Raw genomic sequence first — 27,440 nt, forward strand, 5'->3', positions numbered from 1 at the left:
TTAAGTTGTATCACTCATGCTGAATCTCAATCACTAACAGTGCATGACCACATGGAATTATTTCATTGGACTTTATCTTTTCTCTTCAATTCATTCAACGAGGAAAAACAGATGAAACAAAATGGTTTTGTATTCCCGGTGTCCCAAGAACCATCAATAGTAGATGTGATACATTTATTGAATAAATGAAAGTCTACTTGACTTGAACTTTTTAAAATCTTAGTGAATACCTAATTGAGACCATTTCCACTGAGATTATAAGAATAAAAAGTCATTTAGAAAAAGATTAAAAGACATTACATGAGAAAATGATCCGTGTTGTACTTAAGAGTTTTTCTATTACTTTCATAGTTTTTATATTATGTAAAGGCAGCGAATAAGGTTTGTTACTGCTTGCCAAGCAATCCTCTAAGCGTTTTACATAGACTAATTCATTTAAATCTCACAGTAATCATCAAAGAGTAGTAGTAGTAGAATCCCTTTCACAGATGAAAATGAGGCTTAGATGGTCGATAACCTGTCTGCTATCACAAAGATGGTCCAGGATTTAAAGTCAGGTCTACTCACCTCCAAAGCTACATTCTGCAAAATCTATTTATTGTACAGATATTTCCAAATAGGTGCATTGCGCCATCCAATTCATCACTGCTTCTGTTGGTCCTTTATCTTTCAGCACTGCCATTTTCCTTTTTGCGCCTACTGCCCCTATTCAAGTTATGACACACACCTGCTGCTTGTCTTCCCTCTCCAGTTCACCCCACAAGTTCTTACCAGCCATCTCTGGGAAAAACAGGATTGTGCCAATCTTCCCCATACTTAAAAATCCTTCAGTGGCGCCACCAGTTTATGAAAATAAAATGTGTGCTCTTTAGCGTGGCACATTGCCAACTTCATTTCCTCCCTCTCTCTGGTCCTTCTCTCTGCCCTTCGTCCTCTCACTTCCCAGATAGGCAGTGGTGCCCTGCTCAGGATAGTTTATGATTTCTCTAACATGCCTTTGTTCCTGCTATAATTTTTTTTCCAGAATTCTCTTCTCCTCCCCACCCATCCACCATCCTTTATGCTGTGGAAAACTCCCCTGGCCTTCTTCCAGAAACAATTATTTCATCCATTTGATTACTGCAGCTTTTGACCTATAACCTTCTACCACAAACCTTGTATCACAGATGTTTGAGGCCATCCGTATCCCACTAATGTCATGCTCTGTGAGGGTAGGAACTTTCAAATATAGGGACTACTCAGTGACACACATGGTGTCCTTACATCATACATGTTATAGAATAAATATTAACTCAATGTGAATGACTATGTTGTTCACTTTTCACATAACTTGATTATTAAAAAAGTTGCATATTGTGTCTTCAAAAATATTCCACGATAAAGTCATGTGAGAATTTTGTATTGTTAACTCAGTTGTCTGTTTCAGATAAGTTGGGAAGAATGCAAAAAAAAAAAAGAGAGAGAGATGCCAATGCCTGTGCTCAAATGTCCCATAAATGACATATATTCCTCAAGTCAATGAAATCCACTTTTTGTTCTCCTACAAGCTCTACCCTCTTCTTCCTGCCTCAATGCTACAAATGCAGACTACAGCAATCTCCTAGAGAGTGGTCCCCAGAAGGGGGTTACACATGTAACTCTCCACCAACTGAAATTAGGATCCACAAAAATTAGGACAAAAGATCCCTCCCACAACTGATTACAATCCAGTTACTCATCCTGGTTTCATTTTTGTATTATAAAAAACATCAGAAGTGAGGTGAAACAAACCCTCCAAATAAATTAGCAATTGATTGTGAGACCCAGAATTTGTGGAAGAGCAGTTTCTATACTTTGTGCAATACAAATTTGAGCTGTAGATTTTCAGTCTCGGGGAGAGGTTGTTATTTCAAACACTATATAAAACTAGCCTAGGAATTTCACTGAATGAAACTTAAGGTTTACATCTCCAAGTCAACACCTTTTCTTTTTTCTAACAAGAAGATTCTAAAGACTCTCTTTCTTTCTTAAGTTTTTAGACCACTCAGAAAGTGATTTACTATCACTGCCAAGTTACAGATAGATTGTTTTCACAAATGGTCCAATTTGGAATAAAGTACAAGCTTCTTTTGTGGACATGATGTAATATCATTGTATACATTTGATGCCAGTATGTCCAGGCTCACTCATTTCCTCTCCCTACTGCTCCCTCCTCCCTCCTCATTCAGAGCACATCCACAATCAAGATCATTGTAACTAGAAATGCTGAATGGACTTGGGGACTGATGAAGAAAATGTTAGTGTAGTCTTGAGTTTTGTAGGTTTTACCTTACCTAAGTATAGCACTTTAATATAAACTATATTTGAAATGTCAACTTTTAGAAAGATGGTTACAGTTGATTGCAATCTTTTTCCAGGCAAAAACAAGTACAGTAGGGAAGTTGATATGAATAAAAACCTGTTTAGTTTGTTCTAATAAAGACGTTTCTTCATATTAAGTGTTGGTCACTATCGTCATAAGATTCCTATATCCCACAAATACCTATGAATCAGAATGTGTTGTATGTGGTCGTAATGCAGATTCAAATAATTGAATTGAATGGGTTCCTAGCTCCTGAAAAACTTATATGCCAATAGAAGAGAAGGTGCATATAGATAAACTACCTTGACACAAACTGTCCACAATTCCATGGAGAAAGTGTGGCCAAAGAAACGGGAGGCAGGGGGAGCGATTACCCACAGGAGTGGCATTGTGGGGTAATGGTCGAGCTTACTGAAAAAGCTAGAGACCCATGAGGGAACTTGAGATTTTCACTGACTGTGTGACCCTGAGCAAGCTTCTTATACTTTCTGAGATCAGGTTTCTCATCTTAAAAGAGTTTTTTTGCAAATAACTGAGATAATACTTTGTGATAATATCAATAATAAAACAGCAATACCATAATAGTTCTCAATGCTGGTTGCACATTCAACTCATCCAGATTATTTTTGAATATACCCATGCCCAGGTACGACTTGTAGATATTCTGATTTAACTAGCATGGGGTATGGGTCTAGAAATGTGGGCTAGTGGGCTTTAGAGACTGGGCAAGGAGCTGGAGTTTATTTGTAGACAATGGAGAATAACAGAACAATGGGATTTCTCACTATCTCAACCCATGCCCCACTGTAGAGTCCTTCAGTACATAGTTGTCTTGCTCAACAGCCATTTCGATCATTTTTATTCTTAGTAAAAGGATCACATCAAGTTATGTCTTCAACTTCCCGCATGCCTCCCACAGTATATAGAACATTATAGATGCTTTATCTGTGTTTTTAATTAGTTTTTTCACACAAATGGATTTAAATAATAGGTTAATATGAATAATGAATACCTGAGATATGAGATAATTTCTACCACCTCTCCTAGAGCTTCCAATTGGGATTCCAGGCAGCTGGAGTGGAATCATTCTCTATGGTCAGTGAAGCAAGTCTGAAATTCCAGTGCTAAGTGATTTGGGGCAGTATGATGTCACAGTGCTTTTGATCTTTGAGACCCTAATGAACCTAAATAATACGTAATGCAGTGGAAAACTCTTCTAATTTGGGAAAGTATGATAGTAATAACTTGTGAGCAATCACATGAAGTAAAATAATGAGGTAACAATATAATAAAATGGCAATGTAAAGTAAGGCTGAGAAATAATGTTTACTTAAGATTAAATAAGTAGTTTAACTTACTGAAACCAGACAAGTGTAGTGACCATTTTCTGATCACTATCCAAGCTGAGCTTAAGAACTAGGAAAAAGTCCTTGTTCTTTCCTTCTTTCTCATCTCTCTTTCTACATCTTTTTTCTTTCTTATAACTACTTTGCTGGAGGTCCCAGGAGAGCAAGGATCAGGTTGGATGCAAAATGGCCATCACCATCAACCACCTTCCCCATTTGACTTCTGAAACAGCTGGCCACACAGCTGGCTGTACACCTGCACCCAACTTAGTAAAAAGAGACAGGATTCTTAGACACCCCTCTTAGAGTTGTTACAAAGGTAAAAGTTATGAAAAAGAGCTTTGCAAATATAATATTCTGCATAAATATAAGATAGTATTATTCACTTCTATAATAAATACCATTAATACAATTTAGTATCTAAGTTCAGCAACCAGAAGTCTCTGTTTAAAATTTATATAGAAAGATCTACACACACAGCCTTACCTTACACTGTTTCTAACCAGAGCTAAAAAATAATGTTAGACTTTTCTAAATCAAGATTGTTATATGACTTATCTATTTAAATATATTAGAGGTTTAAGTAGATTAAGTGAAGCTTTAAAAGCAAACAAATTACACTATGTCTTCTCATGTTTTAAGTTAAAGAAAAGTATTCTGATCTTAGAAGTTTAAAAATAGATAGCACTGATTTTGACAAACTATAACTAGAGATTATTAAAAGCTGAAGATTATTTTTATCCCTACAAGTCACATCAGGGATGGAAACTTCTTCTAACAGTTCTGGGTTTAGGAGAATTTCTAAATGGAAAACAGTTGTGAAATGTCTCCCAAAGACTGAAATGTCATAATCCCAGTTATCTTCACCCCTTTCCTATCTAGTGTTCTTACTGGAAAATTATCATGACCTGACAGTAAGATGGTCACAGAAACAAAGTGAGCACAGCAAAGATTTTAAAGATGAGATTAAAGATCCAGGACACATGAGAATTTATTATTTTAGCAATTTTATTCATTTGGGTGGATCTTAGATTTCCCTTAGAACCACAAGTGTAATACAATAACTAGAATAAGGTAGAGGGAAAAAATTAATTAATGACTGAGCCGCAAGTAAAACATTGGAAACAATTTATTTTGCTCCTAGAACAATCTGAATTTTAAGTCAAGCCCCATGTATTACTCTCCTCTAAATAGTGGGAACTTACAAGCATAAAAATCATAGGTCAACATTAACAGCCATGATATTTGAATAGAGACTGGCTTTTTATGTTTTATAAGCTCTGACTTAAGTGTCATTTTCTTTTTTTTTAAAGATTTATTTATGCATACAAGAACTGGGTACAGGCCAGAGATATGGGGGGTGAGAGGATTCACCAGAGACAGAGCGGGGAACAGAACAGGCAGATTAACTGAAATACACTGCTGAGGGGAGCAGCGGGTGAGACAGGAGAGGTCTACTGCACCATGTGGGTATCTCCCTTGCTGGAGATCGACCTTGTACTGCAGTGGCTGCGGATAGCTTCATAGGTTGTATCTTAATCCTTTGTGCCACCAGGGAGGCCCTTAAGTGTCATTTTCATTGATTTTTTAAATAAATTATTCAAGAATTCCAAGCATTGTAATATATACTGTGAGGTATTAGCAATATACATAACATGATACATGTCCTCAAGAGCTCCTAGTATAGTTGGGAAGACAGACCATGCACGAGTAAATAAACATAAAAGTTCAAATTGTTTCATGAAGGAAATCTTGGAGAATGTGGGAGAGAGCCTGGAGAAGCTACTTCAGATGTTTGGGAAAGCCTTTCTAATGTGGTGTGGTAGATTAGCTCTAAAGGCTGAGAAGGAGCAATTGGGTGAATAGTCAGGAAAGCATCTCAGGCAAAAATAACAGTGTGTGTGAAGCCCAAGTTTGAGCTATTGAGGAACTGGAAGGAAACTGGAATAGCCACAGTGCAGTGACGGAGGAGGCAGAGCGTAGAACAAGATCATTTAGAGAAGCAGGCAAGGCGAGGCCTGTGAGGCAGTGGTAAATAGTTGGGATTTGCCGAGTAAAACCTAGTATAGCCATCAAAAGAATCATTGCCCTTATTATCCAAAAGACAAGAAACAATAAGTTTTGGCGAGGATGTGAAGAGAAGTGAAACCTGGTAGAGTCTTGGCAGGAATGTATATTGGCGTGGCCATTATGGGGGGCAGTATGGAGAGTCCTCAAAAATTAAAAATAGAAATTCCATAAGATCCAGTTATCCCACATCTGGTATTTACCCAAAAATATAAAAACACTAATAATTCAAAGATGCAATGAACCCATATTTCATTGCAGCGTTAGTTATAATAGCCAAGAACTAAAAACAACCTAAGTGCCCATCAACTGATGAATGGGTAGTAAAGATGGAATACTATTCAGCTATAAAAAGAAAAGATGAAGTCCTACAAGTTACAACAACAGGAATGGACTATCTATGCCTAGTGATGTAAGCCAAACAAAGACAAACACAGTATAATTTCGTTCATATACAGTATACAGAGAAAACAAACAAACAGATGAACTAAGTAAAACAAAATAAACTTTTGGACTACAAGACCAATTAGAGGTTACCAGTGGGGAAGGAAGAGCAGAGGAGCGTAAATCAGGACAAAGGGGACAATTGTATGGAGAAGCATAGAATTGGATTTGTAGTGGTGAAGTTAATGTAATATATACACACGTTGATTTTCAGTGATGCACACCTGAATCTTATATAATCTGATAATGCAATGTTGCTTCAATAAAGAAAAACTTTATAAGAATCACTGCCTTTAACTGAATACTCAAAATAGTAACATTTAAGTTAGCTATTTGTTAAGCAACCGTATTATCCCCATTTCACTCCCTCTGGCCCCACAAAAAAGAAATCCATGTTGATTTGTCATACATAGCATAAAACTGGATCTTGCTTTTTTACCCACTTTGACAACCTGTTTAAAAAAAAAAAAACAAAACTGTGATCCGTTTAGCCATTTGTGCTTAGTGTAATTTCCGAAAGAATTAAAATCTAGCATCATATTAATTGTTTTCTATTTGTTTCATCTGTTCTTCATTAAGGAGAAAAGACTGTGTGAATGCAAGCTTCCTTTGTGTCTGCAGTTCCCAGGGGTTCTAGACTCTCAATGCTAATTCACAATCAGCTTTTAGCAATTTGTTCATAATTTTAGCTGAATTCTTAATAGCTAGTGTGGTGACCCAAATCGTCCTCTCAGTTCTGATACATTTCTACGTATTGTCTTAGATTCCAGATTAGTTGGTTATTCTGAAACTTCATGATCTCTAAAGAGTGCATGAAAAGTTACAATTTTGTATATTATATGGCATCTTCGTATTAACCCAAGAATGATTTTTTTCCGACTCTCTATATCATAGGTGCCCCCTCATATGTGAACTATAAAGATCACAACTTACAGAAATGTCAAAACTGTTTTAATTCAAATATAAAACCTCCCTAAATTTAGTAAAGATCTGTCTTCAAATAGAAAGTTCTAGGTCAGTGACAAAAAAAAAAAAACAAAAAAAAACAAAACTAAAACCAAATTATTTTTATGTAATTCAAAAAGTCTATTATGAAAGATGTTTTAAAAGAGAATAAGAATACAAATACACCATGGAATATTACTCAGCATTCAAAAAAGATAAACACATGCAATTTGTAGCAACATGGATGGAGCTGGAAGGGATCATGCTCAGCGAAATAAGCCAGAAAGAAAAAGAAAAATACCAGATGGTCTCACTCATAACAGGAATCTAGAAAACCTAAATAAGGGACCAGGAAAATGAATAACTATAAGAAAGTGAAAATCAAAATCAACAAAAAACTATGAACCAGAGACACTCTATGGGGGGTGGGGGGCCGGGAGGGGAGGGATTGGGATCAAAATAAGGGGGTTGCAATTGTATGGGGAATATAAAAATAAAATTTGTTTAAAAAAAAAAGAATGCATATTGATCCAATCTCAATAAAACTGGGGGAAAGAATAAGAGATGTCATACTAGATGAAATGTGGTTATGGGCCTCCTTGGTAGCCTAGGGGCTAAGTCTCAGCACTATCACTCCTATCGCCATTATGGCTTGAGTTCAATCCCCAGCCAGGGAGCTGACCCACATATGGCACAACAGACCTCTCCTCTCTCGCCGGCTGCTCCCCTCAGCAGTGTATTTCAGTGGATCCGCCTGAAATGCTCCCTACTATATTTCTGGCGAATCCTCACATCCCCTGCACCTCTGGCCTACACCCCTGTTCTTCTACGCAAAAAAAAAAAAAAAAAAAAAGAAAGAAATATGGTTAGTAAAATTATTTAGTACGATGCAAAAACAGAGTTAACTATTTGCTAATTGCAATTAGTTAACTAATTGCTCAATTAGGAATTACTTTAAGTTAGATTTAAGAGTTCCTGCCCAGTGAAACATTTAAAATGTTACCAAGTTGAAATACAAATGTCAGGCACAAAACTCAGAAAATTGCAGAAGGGCCTACCTGGTGGCGCAAGGGGTTGAGACACAACCTATGCAGCAGTCCGCTGCCACTGCAGCATGAGTTCAATCCCCAGCCAGGTAGCTACCCACATGGCACAGCAGATCTCTCCTGTCTCACCCACTGCTCCCCTCAGCAGTGTATTTCAGTCATTCTGCCTGTTCTGTTCCCCACTCTGTCTCTGGTGAATCATCTCACCCGCCACATCTCTGGCCTGTACCCCAGTTCTTGTATGCATAAATAAATAAATCTTAAAAAAAAAAAAAAGACTAACTTTAAAAAAAAAAAAAAAGAAATTGCAGGGCCTCCCCTGGTGGCTCAGCAGTTGAGAGCTGGGCTGTGAGGCTGCCTGCAGCCTCTGCAGCGCTGGTTCATTCCCTGGTCGCAGTTCCCCGGCCGCCGGCGAGGGTCCCACAAAAAAATAAATAAATAAATTGCAGAAGGTAAGTTTTAACTGATGCCTGATTTCTTCCAGATCACTCCAGGAAGCAAGGCAGCAGCTGCCAACCTGTGTCCTGGGGATGTCATCCTGGCGATTGATGGTTTTGGTACAGAGTCCATGACTCATGCTGATGCACAGGACAGGATTAAAGCAGCAGCACACCAGCTGTGCCTCAAAATTGACAGGTACTCCTTGACTGATGGTGTTAAAATATGATGTATTTTGCAGAACAACCTGAACTAGAACTATAAATGATGTCATCTTCCCAGTGAGAGGGAGGGTTAAAGTGTAACAGGGTGGTCCCCAGGAAAGGGGGAGGCCTGGGGAGGTTCCCTGTTACAAAAGGACCTAGAAATTGTGAGTACTTTAAATTATTTCAACCACTTTTGTCTGTTCTTCACTGAAGTCAGTCTATCAGTAGTTGTTAAACTATTTCTAAAAGGAATTCCCTGGAATGTCAAAAATAATGAAGAGACTGTAGGAATGTTTTCCTTGTACTAATACAGTTAGTTGACTGTAAACATAGAACCACCAAGTGTATTGGCCACATAAACACTGAACTGCTCCCTAATTGTAGTGCTATTATACGTGTGGTAGAGAATGGAATGGAATTTTGAGCTTCTCCTGACACAATCTCTTGACTTGCCAAGAATGTGATCACATCAAAAACTGGCTGCTAATCTCCTGTGCCAATGGCTGCTTTGTGCAGAATTAAGCCTAGAAGAATCCCACAAGGTGGGAGTGTATGATCATAGGAGCATGCTAGATAAGGAGACATTTCTGACCAAAAAGAAAAGAAAAGCAACTAGGAGCTTCATTCAGTCAGATCTCTTGCCTGCAGAGCCCTGATCTGAATCTGAATTGTGAAATAATGGTTTGTTATGGTGGTTGTTGGTATTCAAATCCCATGGCTATTGTATTCAGTTTCCCTTGTATTCACAAAGTCCTGGAACGGAGGACGCAATCAATAAGCAATCTGCCATTTCACAGAGTAAAATCGACTTTTTCCCTATCTGTGCATAATCCTTGTTCCTGCCAAGCACAGAGTCCCAAGGAAGTCCCACATAGCTCCAGACCGGCTGAACAAAGCACATCTCCCTGATGCCAACACATCTTCCTTTGCCCCCCCAATGTCCCCCCACCCCCGCACCTGCAAAGCATGCAGTGTCTCTGGTGGTGGCCTGGGTAGGAAAGGTAGGGAAGTAGAGACCCCGGGAGTTTGCTTTATGGTCATTTGCTTCAGAACGCAGGGTGCTTCAGGCAATTTGCCTCAGGGTGCAGCTTCAGAACCTCCCCTTCCTGGACTGTTTCCCATATGCATTGGAGGCTGTTCTCTCCAGAAACTCTGCAATGCCCTTGCCTCATTCTGACTGCTAAAACAAAGCTATCCTCCAACAGGTGGCTGAATAGCAAGCCTGTTCTCACAGTCATGGAGGGTGGAGATTTGAGGTCAGGGTGTCAGTACGGTCTGGTCTTCGAGGAGACCCCCCCTTCCTGGTTGTGACCTCACATAGCCTGCTTTGGTGCAGACAGACCTGTGTCTCTTCCTCTTTTCATATGGGCATTAACTGCATCCCAAGGCCCCACCTTCAGGACTTCATCTAAATGGAATTACCTCCCAAAGACCCTGCCTGCAAATGCCATCACATCGGGCTTTGGGGTTTCAGCATGTGAATGTGAGGCAGAGGAGAGACACAGTCAGTCCACAGCAGTCGTCCAGGCAACTTTGGTCCATTCACATTTCCCCAAAAGTACATTTTTTTAAAGTCTAATTAGATGGGAGAATACAGAATAATGAGCAAGGAATGCTGCTTCTGTTGAATGCCTAGGCTTCCTAGTACCTGTACAAACACTATGGAAAGCTCAAGTACTCAAAAGCAGGAAGCATCATTAGCATTGGAGTTTACAATCTTCATTTTATTTGCAGGGCAGAAACTCGCTTGTGGTCTCCCCAAATATCTGAAGAAGGGAAAGCTCATCCTTTCAAAATCAACTTAGAATCAGAACCACAGGTATGAATTTTAGAGTGGTATTCACGTTATATTTTCTTTTAAATGAAGTGGCTGCCTTCCATGGGGAAGATTAGCAGATATAAAAACTGGAATGAGCCTTCTGATGTAGCAGTGTTCTGTCTTTACTTTCAGGAATGAATTTCTATTGTCCATATTGTCTCACTTAAGAGAGAAATGTGCCTAGACTAACACCTTGTTAAAAGACAAATATGTTCTCATCAGGAAGAATTTGGACATAACTACATACAGTCCACTTATTTTTTTTTTTCCGTTTCTAATGATGAACTTCTGCCAAATGACCATGAGGCCATCCAAGAAGTTTAAGATGTTAAAGCAAAAAATGGGGGCAGGGGGGAGGGGCTATCATTTGAAACAGGTGTGTCTAATCTAATAATTATTGTGAACTTCACTTCTTTGAGATCTTCACCCAGATCTTATTTTACATTCTTTTTTAATTCTCAATTCTGGCATTCTATAATTAAGTTTACTCTACAGAAAGAGTTTTGCTATTTATGTAATCATGGTGATATTCTGCCTGTGCAGTGGAATTACGAAATAGAAAGGATTTCCCTGTGAGGCAACTTGTATCTAATAAGCTAAATTAATCTATTAATCTGATGCTTATCTATGTCTACTTTCAAAAGCTATAACAAGTGAAGTTAAACCAATCCTCAGTTGTGAAATACAGAAAAATGTAATTAACAAAAGGATCTTGAAACTTCTATTTAGCAGCTCCCCAAGTTTATAGATAAAGATCTGTAAAAGTGAATCCATTTTAAACAAGTGTCCCTGCTAAACTGATTAGATATTCCTGTCGCAGCACAAGGGAGCAGCCCAGGGTGCCTCAGTCCCACCCCACCTTCTAACAACACAGCTCCACCTGCTGGGAAAGGAGAGATGGACCAAAAGCCCCCACATCGCACGCCTCCCCCAACACACACACACAAGCCAGGAAAGGCCTCTTGACAGAGACCAAGATTGAAAAGAAGACCCCACAGACACTGGTGAGGGCAGGCAAGAAGTTGGGGTTTATTGACTGAAAGAGCAAGACACAGACCCCCCCCAGGAGGATCTCCCTGAGCATGAGAGACTGAGGTGCCAGGGCTGGGGTTTGAGAACAAAGGAATTAAACATTATTGGTTTAGAAAGCAAGGAGAGTGGACTTGGCTAAAGTCCAGATGTCTGTCCGAGTGTGGTCTCTTACTTGTTCCTAATCGTGGGCACTCATCAGCTGCAGCTTGGGGTCGTGCAGGGCACATGACCACCTTGTGGGTGAATAGCTCACGGAGACTCTATCCGCAGAGCCAGTCGGATCTGGTCTGGTCTCAGGTATGTAGAGAGCTCAGGAATGCCCAGGCTGGCGAAAAACTAGTAAAGAAACCACTATGGGCCAAGAGTGTCTAGGCCATGAGTAGATTCCTTTAACCTCTTGTTCACCAGCCCAGTAAAAACAATGGGACCGCAGCCTCTGTCCCTGTACTCTTCCTGAATCATTCCCAAAGTGCAGTTTTTCTATATATCTATTGAAAATAAACTGAAAACATTCTCATAATTTCTGCTTCAATAGTGTTTCCCTTTCAGATCATCTCTCCTGAATTTGTCCTTAAGTTTCCCAATTGTCCAAAGCCTCCATTTCTTCTCCATAAAATACATGCAGTGGAACATATGTGCCTGTATCTCACAGGGCTTCTCAAAGATTTAAATGAAATAATATAGAAAAAGACAGCATACTGAACTGGTCATGCACATATTCATTACTTCAGAGCTCTTGTTATTATTAGTCCCAGACCCTCTTCCCTCAGGCTGTGTTCAGAAAGCCTCTTGGCTTTTTGTGACAGAAAGGAAGGTGGTTAAGGCTTCCAGAGACCAGCAATCCCTCCCTCGATACTGTTACAAGAAACATCACAAATTACAAGGGATTAAAGCTTTCTTTTCAGTGAAGAGACAAGCTCTCTAGGAGAGGAGCTATCCCCATAGTTTAACCTTCTGGGGGGATGACTTTATTAGATCCTTGTTCTAGACTTTTGACTGGTGGGAAAGAAGAGTCTTAGCCTGAAAACTAAATGCAGGGTCCTCCCTGGTGGCACAAGGGGGTGAGCACAGCACTGTGACGCTGTCCGTAGCCTCTGAATCACTAGTTCGATCCCCAGCAGGCCAGGGAGCTGCCCACATGGTGTGGCAGATCTCTCCTGTCTCGCCCGCTGCTCCCCTCAGCTAAATAAAATAAAACACTAAGTGCAAAAGAAGAAAAGCCCCAAAGGGAGTGAGCAGGGTATGGAATATTCATGAAGGCCATAACTGTTCTTTTGGCTCTCAGTTTCCCAGGCACAGTATTCACTAAATAGCTGATAAATGAATGAAAGGAACCAGAGGGTCTAAAGATAAACTTCATTTTCTAACATTACCCAGGACCAATCCTGGGAACCAATTCCCAGAATGGTTGCTTGGTAAAAGTGATCTTGAAAGTGGAGTGGGTTGTTTAGGATAGATAAGAGTTCCACCATCAGGGTTGGTGAGCAAATATTAAACGGATAAGATGATAATAAATGTGGTGCAAAGGAATCTGAATGCACATGGCGGCTTACTCTGGTCAGGTGGTGAAAATTCTTGTAATCAATATTTTCTTCCATGGGGAAAAAAAAGATTAGAAGAAGGAAAAACGTTCCCCAGGCAGGGCCCAGGCTCATGTGCTTCCTCCCACCCTCATCAATTCATCACTTGGAGATAACACAAGGAGGAAGGGAGATCCTGTGGTGCTTTAAAAAAATTTTATAAAGAAAATTGAAGGCTCATCTTATCACCAGGACAAACCAGATAAAAATCCTGAGTTTCCTCTTCTACATGTAATACACACCCCAAATTGTACTGCACCCTTATGCAAATTATTTTTGCTTTCAAAATTTCTCCCAATTTTTCAAACCTGATTTTACTAATGCGAGATGCTAAGCTGTGGGGACAATTTAATTAGACAGCTTTGACCAAAGTAGAAAATCCTCAGTGATCCCGGATCATGTTGCCGTGGCCCCTCTGGCATGTGGGTGACTCAGCAAATATTTAAGCACAGGATGAGCTCAGACCAGGATGGAAGTGTGAGTTTTGCTGACATCTCTCCAGCATTGGACTTTAAGGGCAATTCACTGTGTTTTAGCTCTAGATAAGGTCCCTTTTGTAAACCTCTGAGTAGCCCTTTATGACGATGGTTATTCCAAGAAATGGATTTTAAAATCTTCATTTTAAATACTCTGGCCTCTTGGCAATCATGTATTAGACCATGTGTCCTACATTTTGGGGTGAGACGATATGGTTATTCATGATACTGCAGATGGAGAAAAGGTAGAGAATGTCATAAGTTAAACAAGTGAAGATTGGGTGAAGGGCTACAGCAGTCAGTCAGCGGGAGCCTTTGAACATTCCATTAGTTTGAGTCATGACTAATTCTTACTGACACCCTCTCCAAGAAGCCCTTGTTTGAAGAACTCAGAGATAAGAACCATTTCAGTTCTTCCCCTAATGGACTGAAGGATTCCTGCTCCTTATAATCCCCAGGTCAGGTTTCTGTGTGACCAGTTCACATAACTCCAGACAGACATTCTCTACCAACATGGCTAAATTTCAGCACAGCCTCTGCTATCTGAAAATAGCATGAACTAGAACAGGCCGGGGTGATAATAACCAAATAAATTTAACTTGGCTGAACCAAGAAATTAACTTATATTTACTTTAGACCATGACTGAACAAAAGCTAAACTGTAACTTTGTATTCCTCTCTTTTGTTTTATTTTTTATTTTTTTTTTTTTATAGAGGCATGTTTTATTTAATTTATTTGTTTGTTTGTTTTTGTTCATACATGCACTGGGTACAGTCAGAAGCGCAGGAGGGTGAGAGAATTCACCAGAGCCAGAGCGGGGAGCAGAGCAGGCAGAAGGACTGAAGTACACTGCTGAGGGGAGCAGCGGGCGGCAGGAGAGGTCTGCGCGCCATGTGGGACCCTCCTCTGGTGGCCGGGGAGCAGCCGGGGATCGAACCGTCACCGCGAGTAGCTTCGCAACCCAGCGCTCAACCGCTGCGCCACCGGGGAGGCCCTCCTCTCTTTTGTTTTATTTTTTTTTTTTTTTAAGATTTATTTTTTATTTATTTATACAAGCACTGGGTACAGTCAGAAGCGCGGGAGGGTGAGAGAATTCACCAGGGCCAGAGCGGGGAGCAGAGCAGGCAGAAGGACTGAAGGACACTGCTGAGGGGAGCAGCGGGCGGCAGGAGAGGTCTGCGCGCCATGTGGGACCCTCCTCCGGTGGCCGGGGAGCAGCCGGGGATCGAACTGGCGCCGCAGAGACTGCGGGCAGCTTCGCAACCCAGCGCTCAACCGCTGCACCACCGGGGAGGCCCCTCTCTTTTGTTTTAAATTAATGTAAGCTGTGCAAAGAGAGGTCTTTATTTCCCCACCAACATGAGAAGTTTGTAAATAATACTGTCTGGACAACAAAGGTGTGTCAGTCTGAAAAACAAATGCCATTAATATATCATGTTTGAAGACACCATTGCAAGTGAATACCAAAATGCCATTGAGTAATATAATATTTGGGAGCTTGTTTCTTTTTTTTTTTTTTAAGATTTATTTATTTATTTATACACGCACTGGGTACAGTCAGAAGCGCGGGAGGGCAAGAGAACTCACCAGAGCCAGAGCGGGGAGCAGAGCAGGCAGACTGACGAAGTACACTGCTGAGGGGAGCAGCAGGTGGCAGGAGAGGTCTGCTCGCCCTGTGGGACCCTCACCTGGTGGCCAGGGATTGAACCAGCGCTGCAGAGGCTGCCGGCAGCTTCGCAACCCAGCGCTCAACCACTGTGCCTCTGGGGAGGCCCTGGGAGCTTGTTTCTTAACCCAAGTCAAACTTTTATTGTAAGTTATGTGACCTTTACAGTTAGAATGAAATGCTCTGCCTCATTTTAAAAGTAATATATGATCACTAAAAAGAAAAAAAAAAAACACTGTATCCTACCATCCAAGCACAGCCAGCCACAAATAATCAATGTCAGTGTGTTTACTTCCAATCTTTTCTCCAATTCATAAGTTTAGGCTTTAGGAACTTTTTTCTTACACAATTATAGTAATAATTCATACCAAATTTTAATATCTAGACTTTTTTCATTGTTCTATGCTGCTTTTAAATAGCTAAATTTTGTTTTTATGAACTTAGGCTCAAACCATAGACTTACAAGGAATTGTAGAGGTTGTTTAGATCACCCCCCCCCCATTACATAAAGGCTTTTCATACAATCCTGAACACAGCTGGTCACAGACACACATGCTTTTCTATACAGAATACCACCCTAGGCTAAAGAGAAGTTGTTTGAGTTCTTGGTCCCTCTTCAAAGCTTGTATTTTTAAAAGACATTATCTGAAACTTTGCTTAATGTTAGTTGAACAACTCACAATTGTAATGTGGCTCTCACAATAATGGCTAGCAGAATACAGGAATGATGCTTTGCAGAAACAACAACAACAACAACAAAAAAACAACCTTTTTTTTTTCTAAATGGAAGGATAGTTACTTTCATTTCCTTATAAAGGATTGTATCCTGGCCATAGAAGTTCTGCTAATAATATTGTACCATGTGCAGTCAGGTGAGGTATGGGTTGAAATTGTTTCCATTTTTATGAAATAACTTTTATCCTACAATGTTCACTAGAAGGTGACTTACCAGAAAACAAACTTTCTTAATCCCCAAATCCTCAGACTCTTCCTCAATGAGATACAGGAAACAGGAAACCTTCTTTTTCATTTGAGGGGTGAGCATAAGAGGTGGGGGATGGTCATAGCTTCCAAAGACGATCAAATACTATCATTTGCTCAGTGTGGCTTGATCTAAATAATGATCACTTAATATATTTTGCTTCCCTTATTTCCCCATCATTTTTTCATATAATAAATGAATAAATGTGTATATGAATCTTACTGTGTTATTTCCATTTGGGGTGCTAATTGCCTCCATTCTTGGACCGGGACTTTGTCTGTGAACAACTTCTGTAAGTAAGAAATTGAAAAGTGAATTTTCTGTGAATACTTTCATTGTGAGCTCACATGGCTAGGTCATCCCAAGGATTTAGGAGATTGCTGTCAAGAGCTACATTCTCTACCGGATGGTCTCACTCATAACAGGAATCTAGAAGACTTAAATAAGGGACCAGAAAAAAGAATAACTATAAGAAAGTAAAAATCAAAATCAACAAACAACTGTGAACCAGAGTTACTCTATGGGGGGTAGGGGGCGGGGAGGGGAGGGATTGGGGTCAAAATAAGGGGGTTGCAATTGTATGGGGAATATAAAAATAAAAAAAGAAAAGAAAAAGAAAAAGCATTCAGGATGACATAGTAAAGAGTCATATATGATTGGTAGTTAGAGCAGGAGATGTCTTTTGACAAAATTTTGTTCTTATTAAAAAAATGGAATTAAAAAAAAAAAAAAAAGGAGCTACATTCTCCCAGGTGTCAGCGAAGCTCTGTCAACTTAGCTTTTACTCTGGCAGCTCTAGCATTTCATTCATTCAAAATATTATTCCTAATTGCAGTGATTAACTACTGAATTCCTAGGAGTTAGGAATCATTTGGATCTTTTGTCTGAGTAGAATAAACACAAGAGCTGGACTATATTAACTACTATCTAAGTTTTTTTTTTTACTGGTTTTTTTTCCTGTTACTAATAATTTTCCAGGAAAAATAAGGGATTGCAGGGAAAAGCAAATTTCTAACTGGTTTGGTCTTTTGATTCCATTTGACCATCAACAATGATGTAAGACTTGGATAGAATGTTGCTTCTTGGTGCCCTGCTTCAAATTTTTGTTTACCTTTGGTGTATATACTTTATTGTGCTTTTTGCAATGAATGACTCTAGCAGCCCATAAACTAATGCTTTGCAAAGCCTAAACAAATGTTTGAAGCCTGCATTAGAAATATTTCCTTTTGTGATTTCAGCAGAAATGGAGGGCTTTTCTTTTTAAACAAATTATACATTTGTGACCTTTGCAATATATAACCCAACCTGAAAATGGCAAAGAAAAATTTTGGAGCTGATAAATTTACATGCTGCTATTTGAAAGAAACACTAGATTATTAGTGCACAAATATTCCAGGAAAGTTGCCTCATTTATAAGACAATCATCATCCATTTTTTTTTTAAGACTAAGCAGAAATAAGGGCAGAGATTTCCTTCCATACAGTCATAATATTACGTTAACTAATTTTTGTAAATTCGATCTATTTGCCATGATTTTTAAGGCCATATTTTATGAAGAAAAAAAGCTACTAACTTCCAATAGGAAGTGGGATGCTGGTCCCACTCTGAAGAAAAGGAAGCGATTCCTTAAAAAAAAAAAAAGGCACCATCCCACAACTTACTCATCTACGTAACAAGCATTAGAAAACAAGAACAAGAATAGTATGAGGCCTTTTTGTCTTTCAAAAAAAAAGCTGTCTCTTTCTGGGAACATTTTGAGTCATAAATGTTTGTAGGATGTGAAATACTGGTGGCACATTCACAAACATAAAGAAAGTGGATGTGAATGTGTGAGTGAAAATACTGCAGTGATTTCTCCCACTAACTCTGCCAAAGGAAAAATTTGGACTGAGAACCAGCTCATGAGTATTTCAGCATTCCCTTTTGGTTTTCTCCCATAGCTTAGAAGAAAAAGCCAATTAGCGACTTTACAAAATTATAAATCTATCTAAAATTGGGAAATGTGATTCCTATATTAAAAAATAATAAAAAAATTTCAGAGGATGACAGCATGTTTCAAACTCAAGATTAAAGGCGCTGATGTTTGATCTTTTCCCCCAAGTTATAAAGTGAAAATCCTTTCATAAATCCTACACATCAGCTACCTCCAAATTTCTGACTTGAGTCTTTCTGGCACTAGAGTAAACATAAAGGATCCTTTAAACATACAACACGAAATCAATACAGTTTTTTAAAAGGGGATTTCTATAAATGTTAATCCTAGAAAGAGATTCTTTGAGTTATTTTTCTAAATTTAAGGTTTTAACTGAGTCAAAATCAAGAATTTGAGGTTTTTTGTCATAGGTAATAAGAAAAAAAACAGAACTTTTACTTCTGTTAATTAAAATGACCCAGTGGAGTTATTCATTAATGGTCAATCCCTTTCTAAGTGTTTTATTCCTCCATTTCTTAAAATGAGGCATATCTTATTAAGTAATAGTATATTACTATTAGTATGTGATCTATATAGTATATAATGTATACTAGTATACATTAGTATATAATGTATATTATATATAGTGATGTAGGTAGTGACACATAGCATATATATGATATATATCATATGTATAATATATACTATTGTTATATTATAAATTTTATTAAGAAAGCATATATAAGTTCTTGAGAAATTGTTAAGTAAAAAATTTTTTCTAAGCCAAAAAGTCTCCTAACACAAAATTTCCGTAATTCAAATGAGTCATATGAGAATTTCCTAAAAGATATAGATCTAATAATAGCGCAGACAAAAGAAACAGTGTTTTGATTCCTTCATAATATTTCCAATAAAATCAATTCCTTTGCACCTAAACATTTGATCTATAAATGTAGAAGCTGTAAACTTTATGGACTATGTAGAAAAGTGTCTACCTAATCCTTTATCTTTGCATTAATCTCATAGTGGGTTGAGAACCCTGTATTAACAAGAGCGACGCTGTTATTCTGCTCACTGACGGCTCTGTTGTGCACTCTGTGGCTGTGTTTTGTCTGCCATTGTACAGGAGTTCAAACCCATTGGTACCGCGCACAACAGAAGGGCCCAGCCTTTTGTTGCAGCAGCAAACATTGATGACAAAAGACAGGTAGTGAGTGCTTCCTATAACTCGCCAATTGGGCTCTATTCAACTAGCAATATACAAGACGCGCTTCATGGACAGCTGCGGGGTCTCATTCCTAGTTCACCTCAAAAGTAAGTACCCGACGCTCCATCTCTGGCCGTGATGTCCTTAACAGCAATCATACGGTTTCTTTTCCTTTCCAAAGTCCAGCTCTTGCTGTTTCATTTCCTAAAGACACAATCAGATTTTTTTGTTTTAGAGACAAGCATCTAGAACATGCTCTCTGAACAGTTAGCCAGTTCCTGCACGTTTAGTGACTAGGTGGTGAAAACAAGAAATCGCTCAGCTGCCATCTTCGCCTTGCTTAGTCATGTCAGTATTTGGTGGTAAATGATTCTCTCTGGATACTTATCGTTCACGTAATTTTGTCTAAAAAAAATTAATCTTCCACTGAGGGACTTTTTAATCCTTTTTTTTTTTGCAGGAAGTCAACTACTTTGAACACAAGCACAATATTCGGCCCAAACCTTTCATAATTCCGGGCCGAAGCAGGTCATAAACTCTGAGCTTGCGACATGTGAGATGCATGCTTCCTTAATAAATTCTTACTAATCGCCAAGAAGGTGTTTTTAGGTGTTTGGAGTGACTTTTCTCACTTTGCAGCTTGTTTCAATAGCAAAACAACCAAACATTCACTTAACAAGAACAGTAGCCAACTAACTTCCATTTCCAAGAGTAAATATTGAAAAGATTAAGGGCTGTGAAATGTTATAAACTACCACGTATATTTATAACTACCACCCCTGTTGCCCTGCGGATCCCATCCAGAACACAGTGACCTTTGAGCCAGGCAGCTGTACTCCATTCCAGGTCAGGAAACCCCAGTCAGGGAGAACAAAATGGAAGGCAGCCCCCAGCAGGGCCGAGGGAGCAGATGGGCACTCCCGGAATGCCCTCGTCAGCTCCTGCTCTCACTGCTCCAACAGAGCAGCTGCGGAATCCCACTCTTGCATAAAAATAAATTTTCATTCTTAAAATAGCAAAGGAGGAAAGGTCATTTGAAAAGGAACTTTTCCACTTGCAGGGAAATGGATATAAAAAAGAATTGGAGGGAGATATACTGGTGATCCCCTTCTTGGTAGCTGTCTACACACTAGGATAATACTGAGCCAGCTCTTGATCAAAGGCCGTCAATCTTCATGGTGACCCTTTCCAAATACCTTCTCTAAAAACTGAATTCTAACCTAAGGGGAATAATTTATCCCAGTTGCCACATCAGAAAATGGTGACTTCGGGAAACCTCAACTTCATTCCTCTGACCTCAGCTCCATCCGTCTGCTCAGAGGGAAGGAGTTGGTGTTAGGCTAGATTGAGCTTAACAGGTTGGGCTCGTTGAATAGTGTCTACTTCAGGTGCCCCAGCCCGGCGGCCATTTTTCATTTCCTATCTATTCGATAGACCCCTAAATAGAATGATAAGAGAAACCAGTGAATAAAAGACACAGTCTTTGCATAAGTAAAGTTATATACACAAATATGCATGTAAACAAGAGCGCTGATAATAGAAAAAGAATACTAACTACAACAATAAAATAAGATGTATCTGAAAGTTCTGATTAATCCAGTTGATCCACTCTCTGGCACTATTATAGGCACATAGTAAAGGCACATTTTTTATAAATGTTATGGGAAAGATTCAGTATTTTGAACCCAAGTCTCCCAAGATTTAACTCAGTGTTTCAAATCCCTAAATTGTAATTTAATAAGTTTCATTGTACTTAGGTCAAATCAATATGCTTCTGAGTAACTTGCACTATAACTGAAACTTTACTCCTATTCTTTTGCCAACAAAAGTTAAATTCAGGAGCCGGTGTAAGCTGAGCCTATGGAAACAGTAAGAGGTCACTTGGCATTTTGTATGCCATCAACCATTTCACAGCTTGAATTTTAAACAGGGTTTCAACAGTCAAGAAGTAAAGGAAAAAGTCCATATTTACCTGCCTGATTTAGGCTACTGCAGGTGTTTGAATTGGATAACACAAAGAGAAAAAATGTTTTAATCCATTTGGTGACCTGAGTTGTCCAGACTAACCAGGCTGCAACATTGATGAAGCCAACAAAATCAGTGCCCAATATCTGTTTAATTTTCACTTTCTCTATTGGGCTGACGTTAACATGAGTCACCCTAGACAATATATGCAGATATGGGGTCACACTTGAACCCTAAGAAGAGACTGATTTGAGGTTAACACACCATATAAATCGTTTTCTATCTTGAGTTTACAGCAAGGCTAACTGACAGGATTAATAGATACTTAATGCTAATATTTCTTTTTGTTTTGTCTTCAGTAACTGCCTTTTTAAAAATCTCAGTATATTTCATTTTCTTATAAAATGCATTCCTTTAACTGCATCGAAAATGCATGTAGAAATACTACATTTTAGTCATTTGCATGTCAATTGTGACTATAATCTCTCATCCAGTTTCATAGATATAGAAACTCTACTCTGTTCTTAAAATTGCATGACTGGTTTTCCAATAAGCCTCCTCAACTTTTCTTTAAGAGGAAATGATAAACATGCATGGAAATATTTGTGTACTTCTAAAATTTTACGTGAAATAGCTACATAGAAAAGAAATAAAACTTAGCCCAAGGTTGCAACCTCAGAGTCTGGGAGCACCTTATTTACCCTCTAATCATTCATTTCAAGGTGACAAGCATTTACTGGCTGTTTCTAGAGCTCTGTTAAACTACCACATTGTTCACAACATTAAAGAATGAAAATAGAAAATTAGCAATAAAATAGTAGCAATAAAACATTTACAAAATAGCCTTAAACTCACTGTTTAATTAACACTTTACTGTATTTCTGAAACATTTAATCTGAATATTTGATTGTGTCTTCCTGTCTGCAAAGGATTAATTATTATATGTTAATTTTAAACATTGCAGAAATGCAAAGCCATATCCTGTCAATGTATATACCTGGGTCATTTGAGATAGTCAAGTTTAAAATTATTTGGCCTATTTTTAAAAACTGAGAATAGGTGTATCTTTCCTACTTACTATATATACACAACTCTTTCTATTTACATATCACTAGTAGAACAGAGCCAAAAAATGCAGTATCGCCTGTACCTTTTAATTCTGTTACATGTTTTCCAGCCATGAACTTCAGCACCTTTCTTTTTTAAATTCTAGACAGATATGAACATTTTGTTTCATTCTAATTTACTTCATCTCTCACTATTTGTCTTCAATTCCTTTAACCTCTCTGTACTTGTTCTCTGTGTTTTATCTGGATGTCCGGGTTCATCTCTGTGTCACGTGGTCATTAACACAGTGGATGCAGCACTCCGTCGGGTTTTGACTGTGCCAGCGGGCGTAGCACCCCTTCTTCTGTCAGTACTGTTAGTACTATTTGCCCAGGTGACTTGAAAGTTGCTGCTAAGATGGCCCCTAACATTCCTTTGGAAATGGAACTTCCTGGTGTGAAGATTGTACATGCTCAGTTTAATACACCTATGCAGTTGTACTCAGAGGACAATATTATGGAAACACTTCAGGGTCAGGTTTCAACAGCTCTAGGGGACACACCCTCCTCCATGAGGTAATACGAGTCTTTCTGAACCATGGGCATGTTAACTAAACACGTGGGCAATGTCAACTTTGTTGGTGTCTTTTAACATTATCTTACCTGAAAGAAAGCTTATGAATGGTTGAAAGAAAAAAATACTAAGGATTTATTGCAAATATCTAGATCTAATAACAAAGATGATTTGAAGAATTAACTCAATAGAGCTTTATGGGACTGACTGCAATAAGATAAACTCATAGAAGATCCAAACCTATGTGTGTTTTGAACTTTGTAACTGTCTGGTACAATACTTCTCAAAAGTGATTTATCTAGTATACTATATGCTTCTCCTCTGAAGAACAAAAATTGGGAAAAGGATAGACAGTTCAGATAAATTTTAAGAGATGATACTTTTTCTCTCTTCTAAAAGCATCTTATGAAGAGGTAATTATTTTCCCAATTAAAATATTTGTCCTAAATAAATGTGTGAATGAAAACCCCAAGAATTACAATGTAGATATGTAATTCCCATTGGTCTTTAACTAATTTCTTCTGTTATGAATATTTGTTCAAAGCACTTTTAACATCAAGTTTTTTCTACTCAAGATTTTTCAGATGATAAAATGTTCTTCTTTTGATGTTACAGAACCACTGTTTATAAATTAAATAAATAAATATATATAATAACTTTTATTTATATATAAAAAAAATTAAGAGTGCTATGCAACAATATCTCAGATATCTCTTGGAATAATTATGAAGTGTTAATGAAAGTAAAGCCATTTTGCAAGGAATTTGAGATATATAAGATGACTCCTTTCAAAGACAACATAAGTAATAAAAATATATGCAGATAGCAACTACCTTTGCAAGATTGTGCAACTAAATGACACACAAAAAAAATATTTAGGCCCTGAAATAAAGTATTATTGTGGCATTTTTAGTTGCTCATCATGAAAATATTTATATATAAAGTATGCTAAAATAAAGCTGCCATCATTGTTGTAAATGAATTATAATGTGGATATTTAAAAATATAATGTAGTCAGTATGACTGATGTATATAAGAATGTTTCTATGTAGTGTGTTTTCATACACTGACAAGTTGAATTTCTCCAACTTATAAGCACATGATACCTTTATGGCATTACCAAAGCAAACTAATCTTCAAACAAAAACAAACCATATACTTTTAGTTTAATATCAGAAACTTACCGAATTTTATTGACAACTTTATGGCTGAGAATAATCAAATTGGGCTCACTCCTGCACTTTATATTGTATGTATATTGTCCTTTTTCTTCAGAGTCAATTTTGTTCACATCTATAATTGTCTCCATTAGAGTCTTATTTTTTTAATTACCATTTCCTAGCAATCCCCTTTTAAGTTACCCTCCAAAGTCTTCACACAATGAAGAAATGCTGATGTGACTCCCAGGTTAATGACATTTTTAAGGCAGCCCATGCTCTATTTTTAACTATAATAGCCATTCACTTGAAAATATTGAATCTTGTTCAGGTGTTGCTGCAAATACAGTGATTATTGCTTTCTGATGTCTTGTGGCTTCTTACATGCCTGGTGCCTCATAAAATGCTTCTGACCCTGCTTTGCTACCATCTGTTGGGTTTCAGTGAACCCACGGCCTCGCTGCCCCCCCAGTCCGATGTGTACCGGATGCTCCATGACAATAGGGATGAACCGACTCAGCCTCGCCAGTCCGGCTCCTTCAGAGTGCTGCAGGAACTGGTGAATGACGGCCCAGGTGAGCAGCCATGCATGGCCCGAACATTCCGGATGGAGGCTGTAGCAAGGCTCAGGGCAGGCAAGGACAGCAAACAAAATGGCTACGAAAGCCTAAAATCAGCAGTAGTCAGTAATCAGTTGAATCTTTGCTCAGAAGGATCTCAGTGGTAGTTAGTGATTTAGAAAAGGAGCTTCTAGAACATGTCCAACCAACCACTAACATGGTGGTGAAAAGGAATCAAAGACACATCATACCCACAGTAGTCAAAGCTAGATCAATTTATAAATCAGAAAATGGCGTTTTAAGTGAGTCTGGAAAAATTTCCCATCTTCCACCCACACTCCAGAGTATCTTCGCCATCGAGATTTTAAAATGACACTGGAACGAACCCCACTATGTTCCAAACCCTGTGCTGAGTGCTCTGTGTATGTGATCATTAGTCCTCACCAGAGCTCTGTAAGGTAGGAGCTGTTTTTACCCTATTTAAGGAATGATGAACATCAGAGGCACACAGACACCGGGAAGTAGAGCTGAGTCTCCAGCCCTCTCCTACTGTCTTCAGGGCTCATACTTTTCCCAGTGTTTCTTCACACCCAAAAGAAGTATCAATGTCCCTTAAAAGGTGCACAATAATTCAAAATAACCTGCTAAGATGGCTGTTATCATAAAGAAAAAACGAAAATAACGAGAGCAGCGAGGATGCGGAGAAACAGCAGTCCTTGGGGGTTGCCAATTTGGAGCATATAATCCACGCTATGGCCAGCAGTTGGTGGCTCCTGATAAAGTTGAACATTCCCATTCGACTCCTAGATACACACCCAAAGAACTGAAAATAAGGACTCAAACAGATACTTGTTCCCCATTGTTCATGGCGGCTCTATTCACAATAATCCAAAGGTGGAAACAACCCAGTGTAATTAACAGATGAATGAAAAAAACAAAATCTGATAGATGGATACAATAGACTTTCTCAGTTTTAAATGGAATGAATTTCTGATACCTGTTGTGACATGGAAGAGCCTGGAGCTTTAGCTAAGTGAAACGAGCCCAACAAAATAATGCAAATATTGAATGATTCCACTTAATGAACTATCTAGAATAAGCATTTCATAGAGACAGCAAGTAGTGTTGCAGCAGATCTCATTAGGGAAGCATGCAGCACTCAGAGAGGAAGGAAACTCCTTATTTATGCCGGCAGGTTTTACACCGGTAGGCCTGGAGAGGATCTCGTTCCAAAGTCTCAGCCCCGAGCAACTAGGTTACAGAGTATTTATTGACTAAAGAAGGGGTACAGTCACCTGGGAAGGCGTGAATCTGGGTGCATGTGGCCTTGAAGGTGCTTATCAGTTGTTCCCTAAAACTTTCAGTCTACAGGCTATGTCCCAACTTCAGCTAATCAACAGGTCAGCCTGACATTTTCCTCTTCAGTAGAATGGAGGCTACCAGCAGAGGTTAGGGAGAGTTGTGGTCTAATGGGTACAGACATTGGGGGGATGAAAAAAGTTCTAGAAATAGATCTTGGTGATAGCTGCACAGCATGGCAAATGTACTTAATGCCATTGAATTGCATACTTAAAATGGTTAAGATGGTCAAATAAAAAAAGAATGCAAAATGTCCTCTGTCCCTTTGAGCATTTTGTAACAGCTCCCTACAACAACAACAGATGTGGATGCATTATGTTTTTGTAAAGGTCCTATTTCAGAACGAGTGACGCATGGATTGGTCTTACTCCTCTTGAGAGAATGGTACAGGTGCAGCATAAGGATTCCTTAGATTAAAGGGCGCACCTTAAAATAGAGGCAAAGCACAAAACTGCACCCAGCTGTCCCCTTCCCCTAAATGAAAGACTTTATTTTTCAGATGACCGCCCTGCTGGAACTCGGAGTGTGAGGGCTCCGGTTACGAAAGTCCACGGCGGGGCCAGCAGCGCACAGAAGATGCCACTCTGTGACAAGTGTGGAAGTGGCATCGTGTAAGTTTCTCTTGTACCCCAGGGTCTCACTGTGAGTTGTGGTATCTGTTCTCTATTTCTGTTCATTGACTTGAAACATAAAGCCTGACAACCTTTGGCATATTTTGATGAGAATTCCCAAGATAGAAACTCTCCTCTATGATGTGAGTGAGCCATCTTGAGTTAGAATTTCAAATATAATCTCATGAAAACAATTGCCCTAGAAGTATGTTAAAAAAATCATTTCCAAGAATCATAACTGCACTTCAAAAAGTCCTCTCTTTATTAATGCATCGTTTTCAAATATTTCCTATCTTGTATAATCCCTGGAAAACAAATACCAATGGTATCAGGTCATTAATTAAAACACATAGTTTTTAACCAGTTTCTTAAGTTGCACAAATGTTGTAATAGAATTTTTAAAAATGCAGCCAATTTCCATGTCAAGGAACTTTATGCTTGAATAGCCACAATGACTAGTTCAAATCTCCAAGTGAGTGGGTTGAGCGCAGCACTGTGAAGCTGTCCGCAGCCTCTGCAGCTCAGATTCGATTCCTGGCCGGCCAGGGAGATTCCCACATGGCGCGGCAGACTAATCCTGTCTTGCCCGCTGCTCCCCTCAGCAGTGCTTTTGGTCCATCTGCCTGTTCTGCTCTCCACTCTGTCTCTGGTGAATCCTCT

The 27,440-nt window shown here is 38.9% G+C and overlaps 2 protein-coding genes across 5 annotated transcripts in view; both read left to right on the forward strand.

Moving 5' to 3' along the window:
• PDLIM3 (PDZ and LIM domain 3) overlaps positions 1-27,394 on the forward strand; it is a 55,417-nt gene extending 28,023 nt beyond the window's left edge. For 3 of the 4 annotated variants that reach the window (XM_054701030.1, XM_054701029.1, XM_037526358.2), the window contains 5 exons: positions 8,674-8,825; positions 10,568-10,652; positions 19,428-19,615; positions 24,695-24,825; positions 26,669-26,799. In XM_054701030.1, coding sequence (XP_054557005.1) covers positions 8,674-8,825; positions 10,568-10,652; positions 19,428-19,615; positions 24,695-24,825; positions 26,669-26,784 — 672 coding nt within the window. In that variant the 3' untranslated portion in view covers positions 26,785-26,799. Of the gene's footprint in view, positions 1-8,673; positions 8,826-10,567; positions 10,653-19,427; positions 19,616-19,968; positions 20,037-22,828; positions 23,096-24,694; positions 24,826-26,668 lie in introns of all 4 variants that reach the window. The other variant, XM_037526359.2, reaches the window with a different exon arrangement.
• CCDC110 (coiled-coil domain containing 110) overlaps positions 27,232-27,440 on the forward strand; it is a 4,435-nt gene continuing 4,226 nt past the window's right edge. Inside the window, exon 1 of the mRNA XM_037526688.2 lies at positions 27,232-27,256. Within this exon, the coding sequence (XP_037382585.1) occupies positions 27,232-27,256 (25 nt within the window). The remainder of the gene's footprint in view (positions 27,257-27,440) is intronic.

This window comes from Talpa occidentalis, unplaced genomic scaffold (genome assembly GCF_014898055.3).
Source record: "Talpa occidentalis isolate TD23 unplaced genomic scaffold, MPIMG_talOcc4v2.1 talOcc4.4, whole genome shotgun sequence".
Lineage (NCBI taxonomy): Eukaryota > Metazoa > Chordata > Mammalia > Eulipotyphla > Talpidae > Talpa > Talpa occidentalis.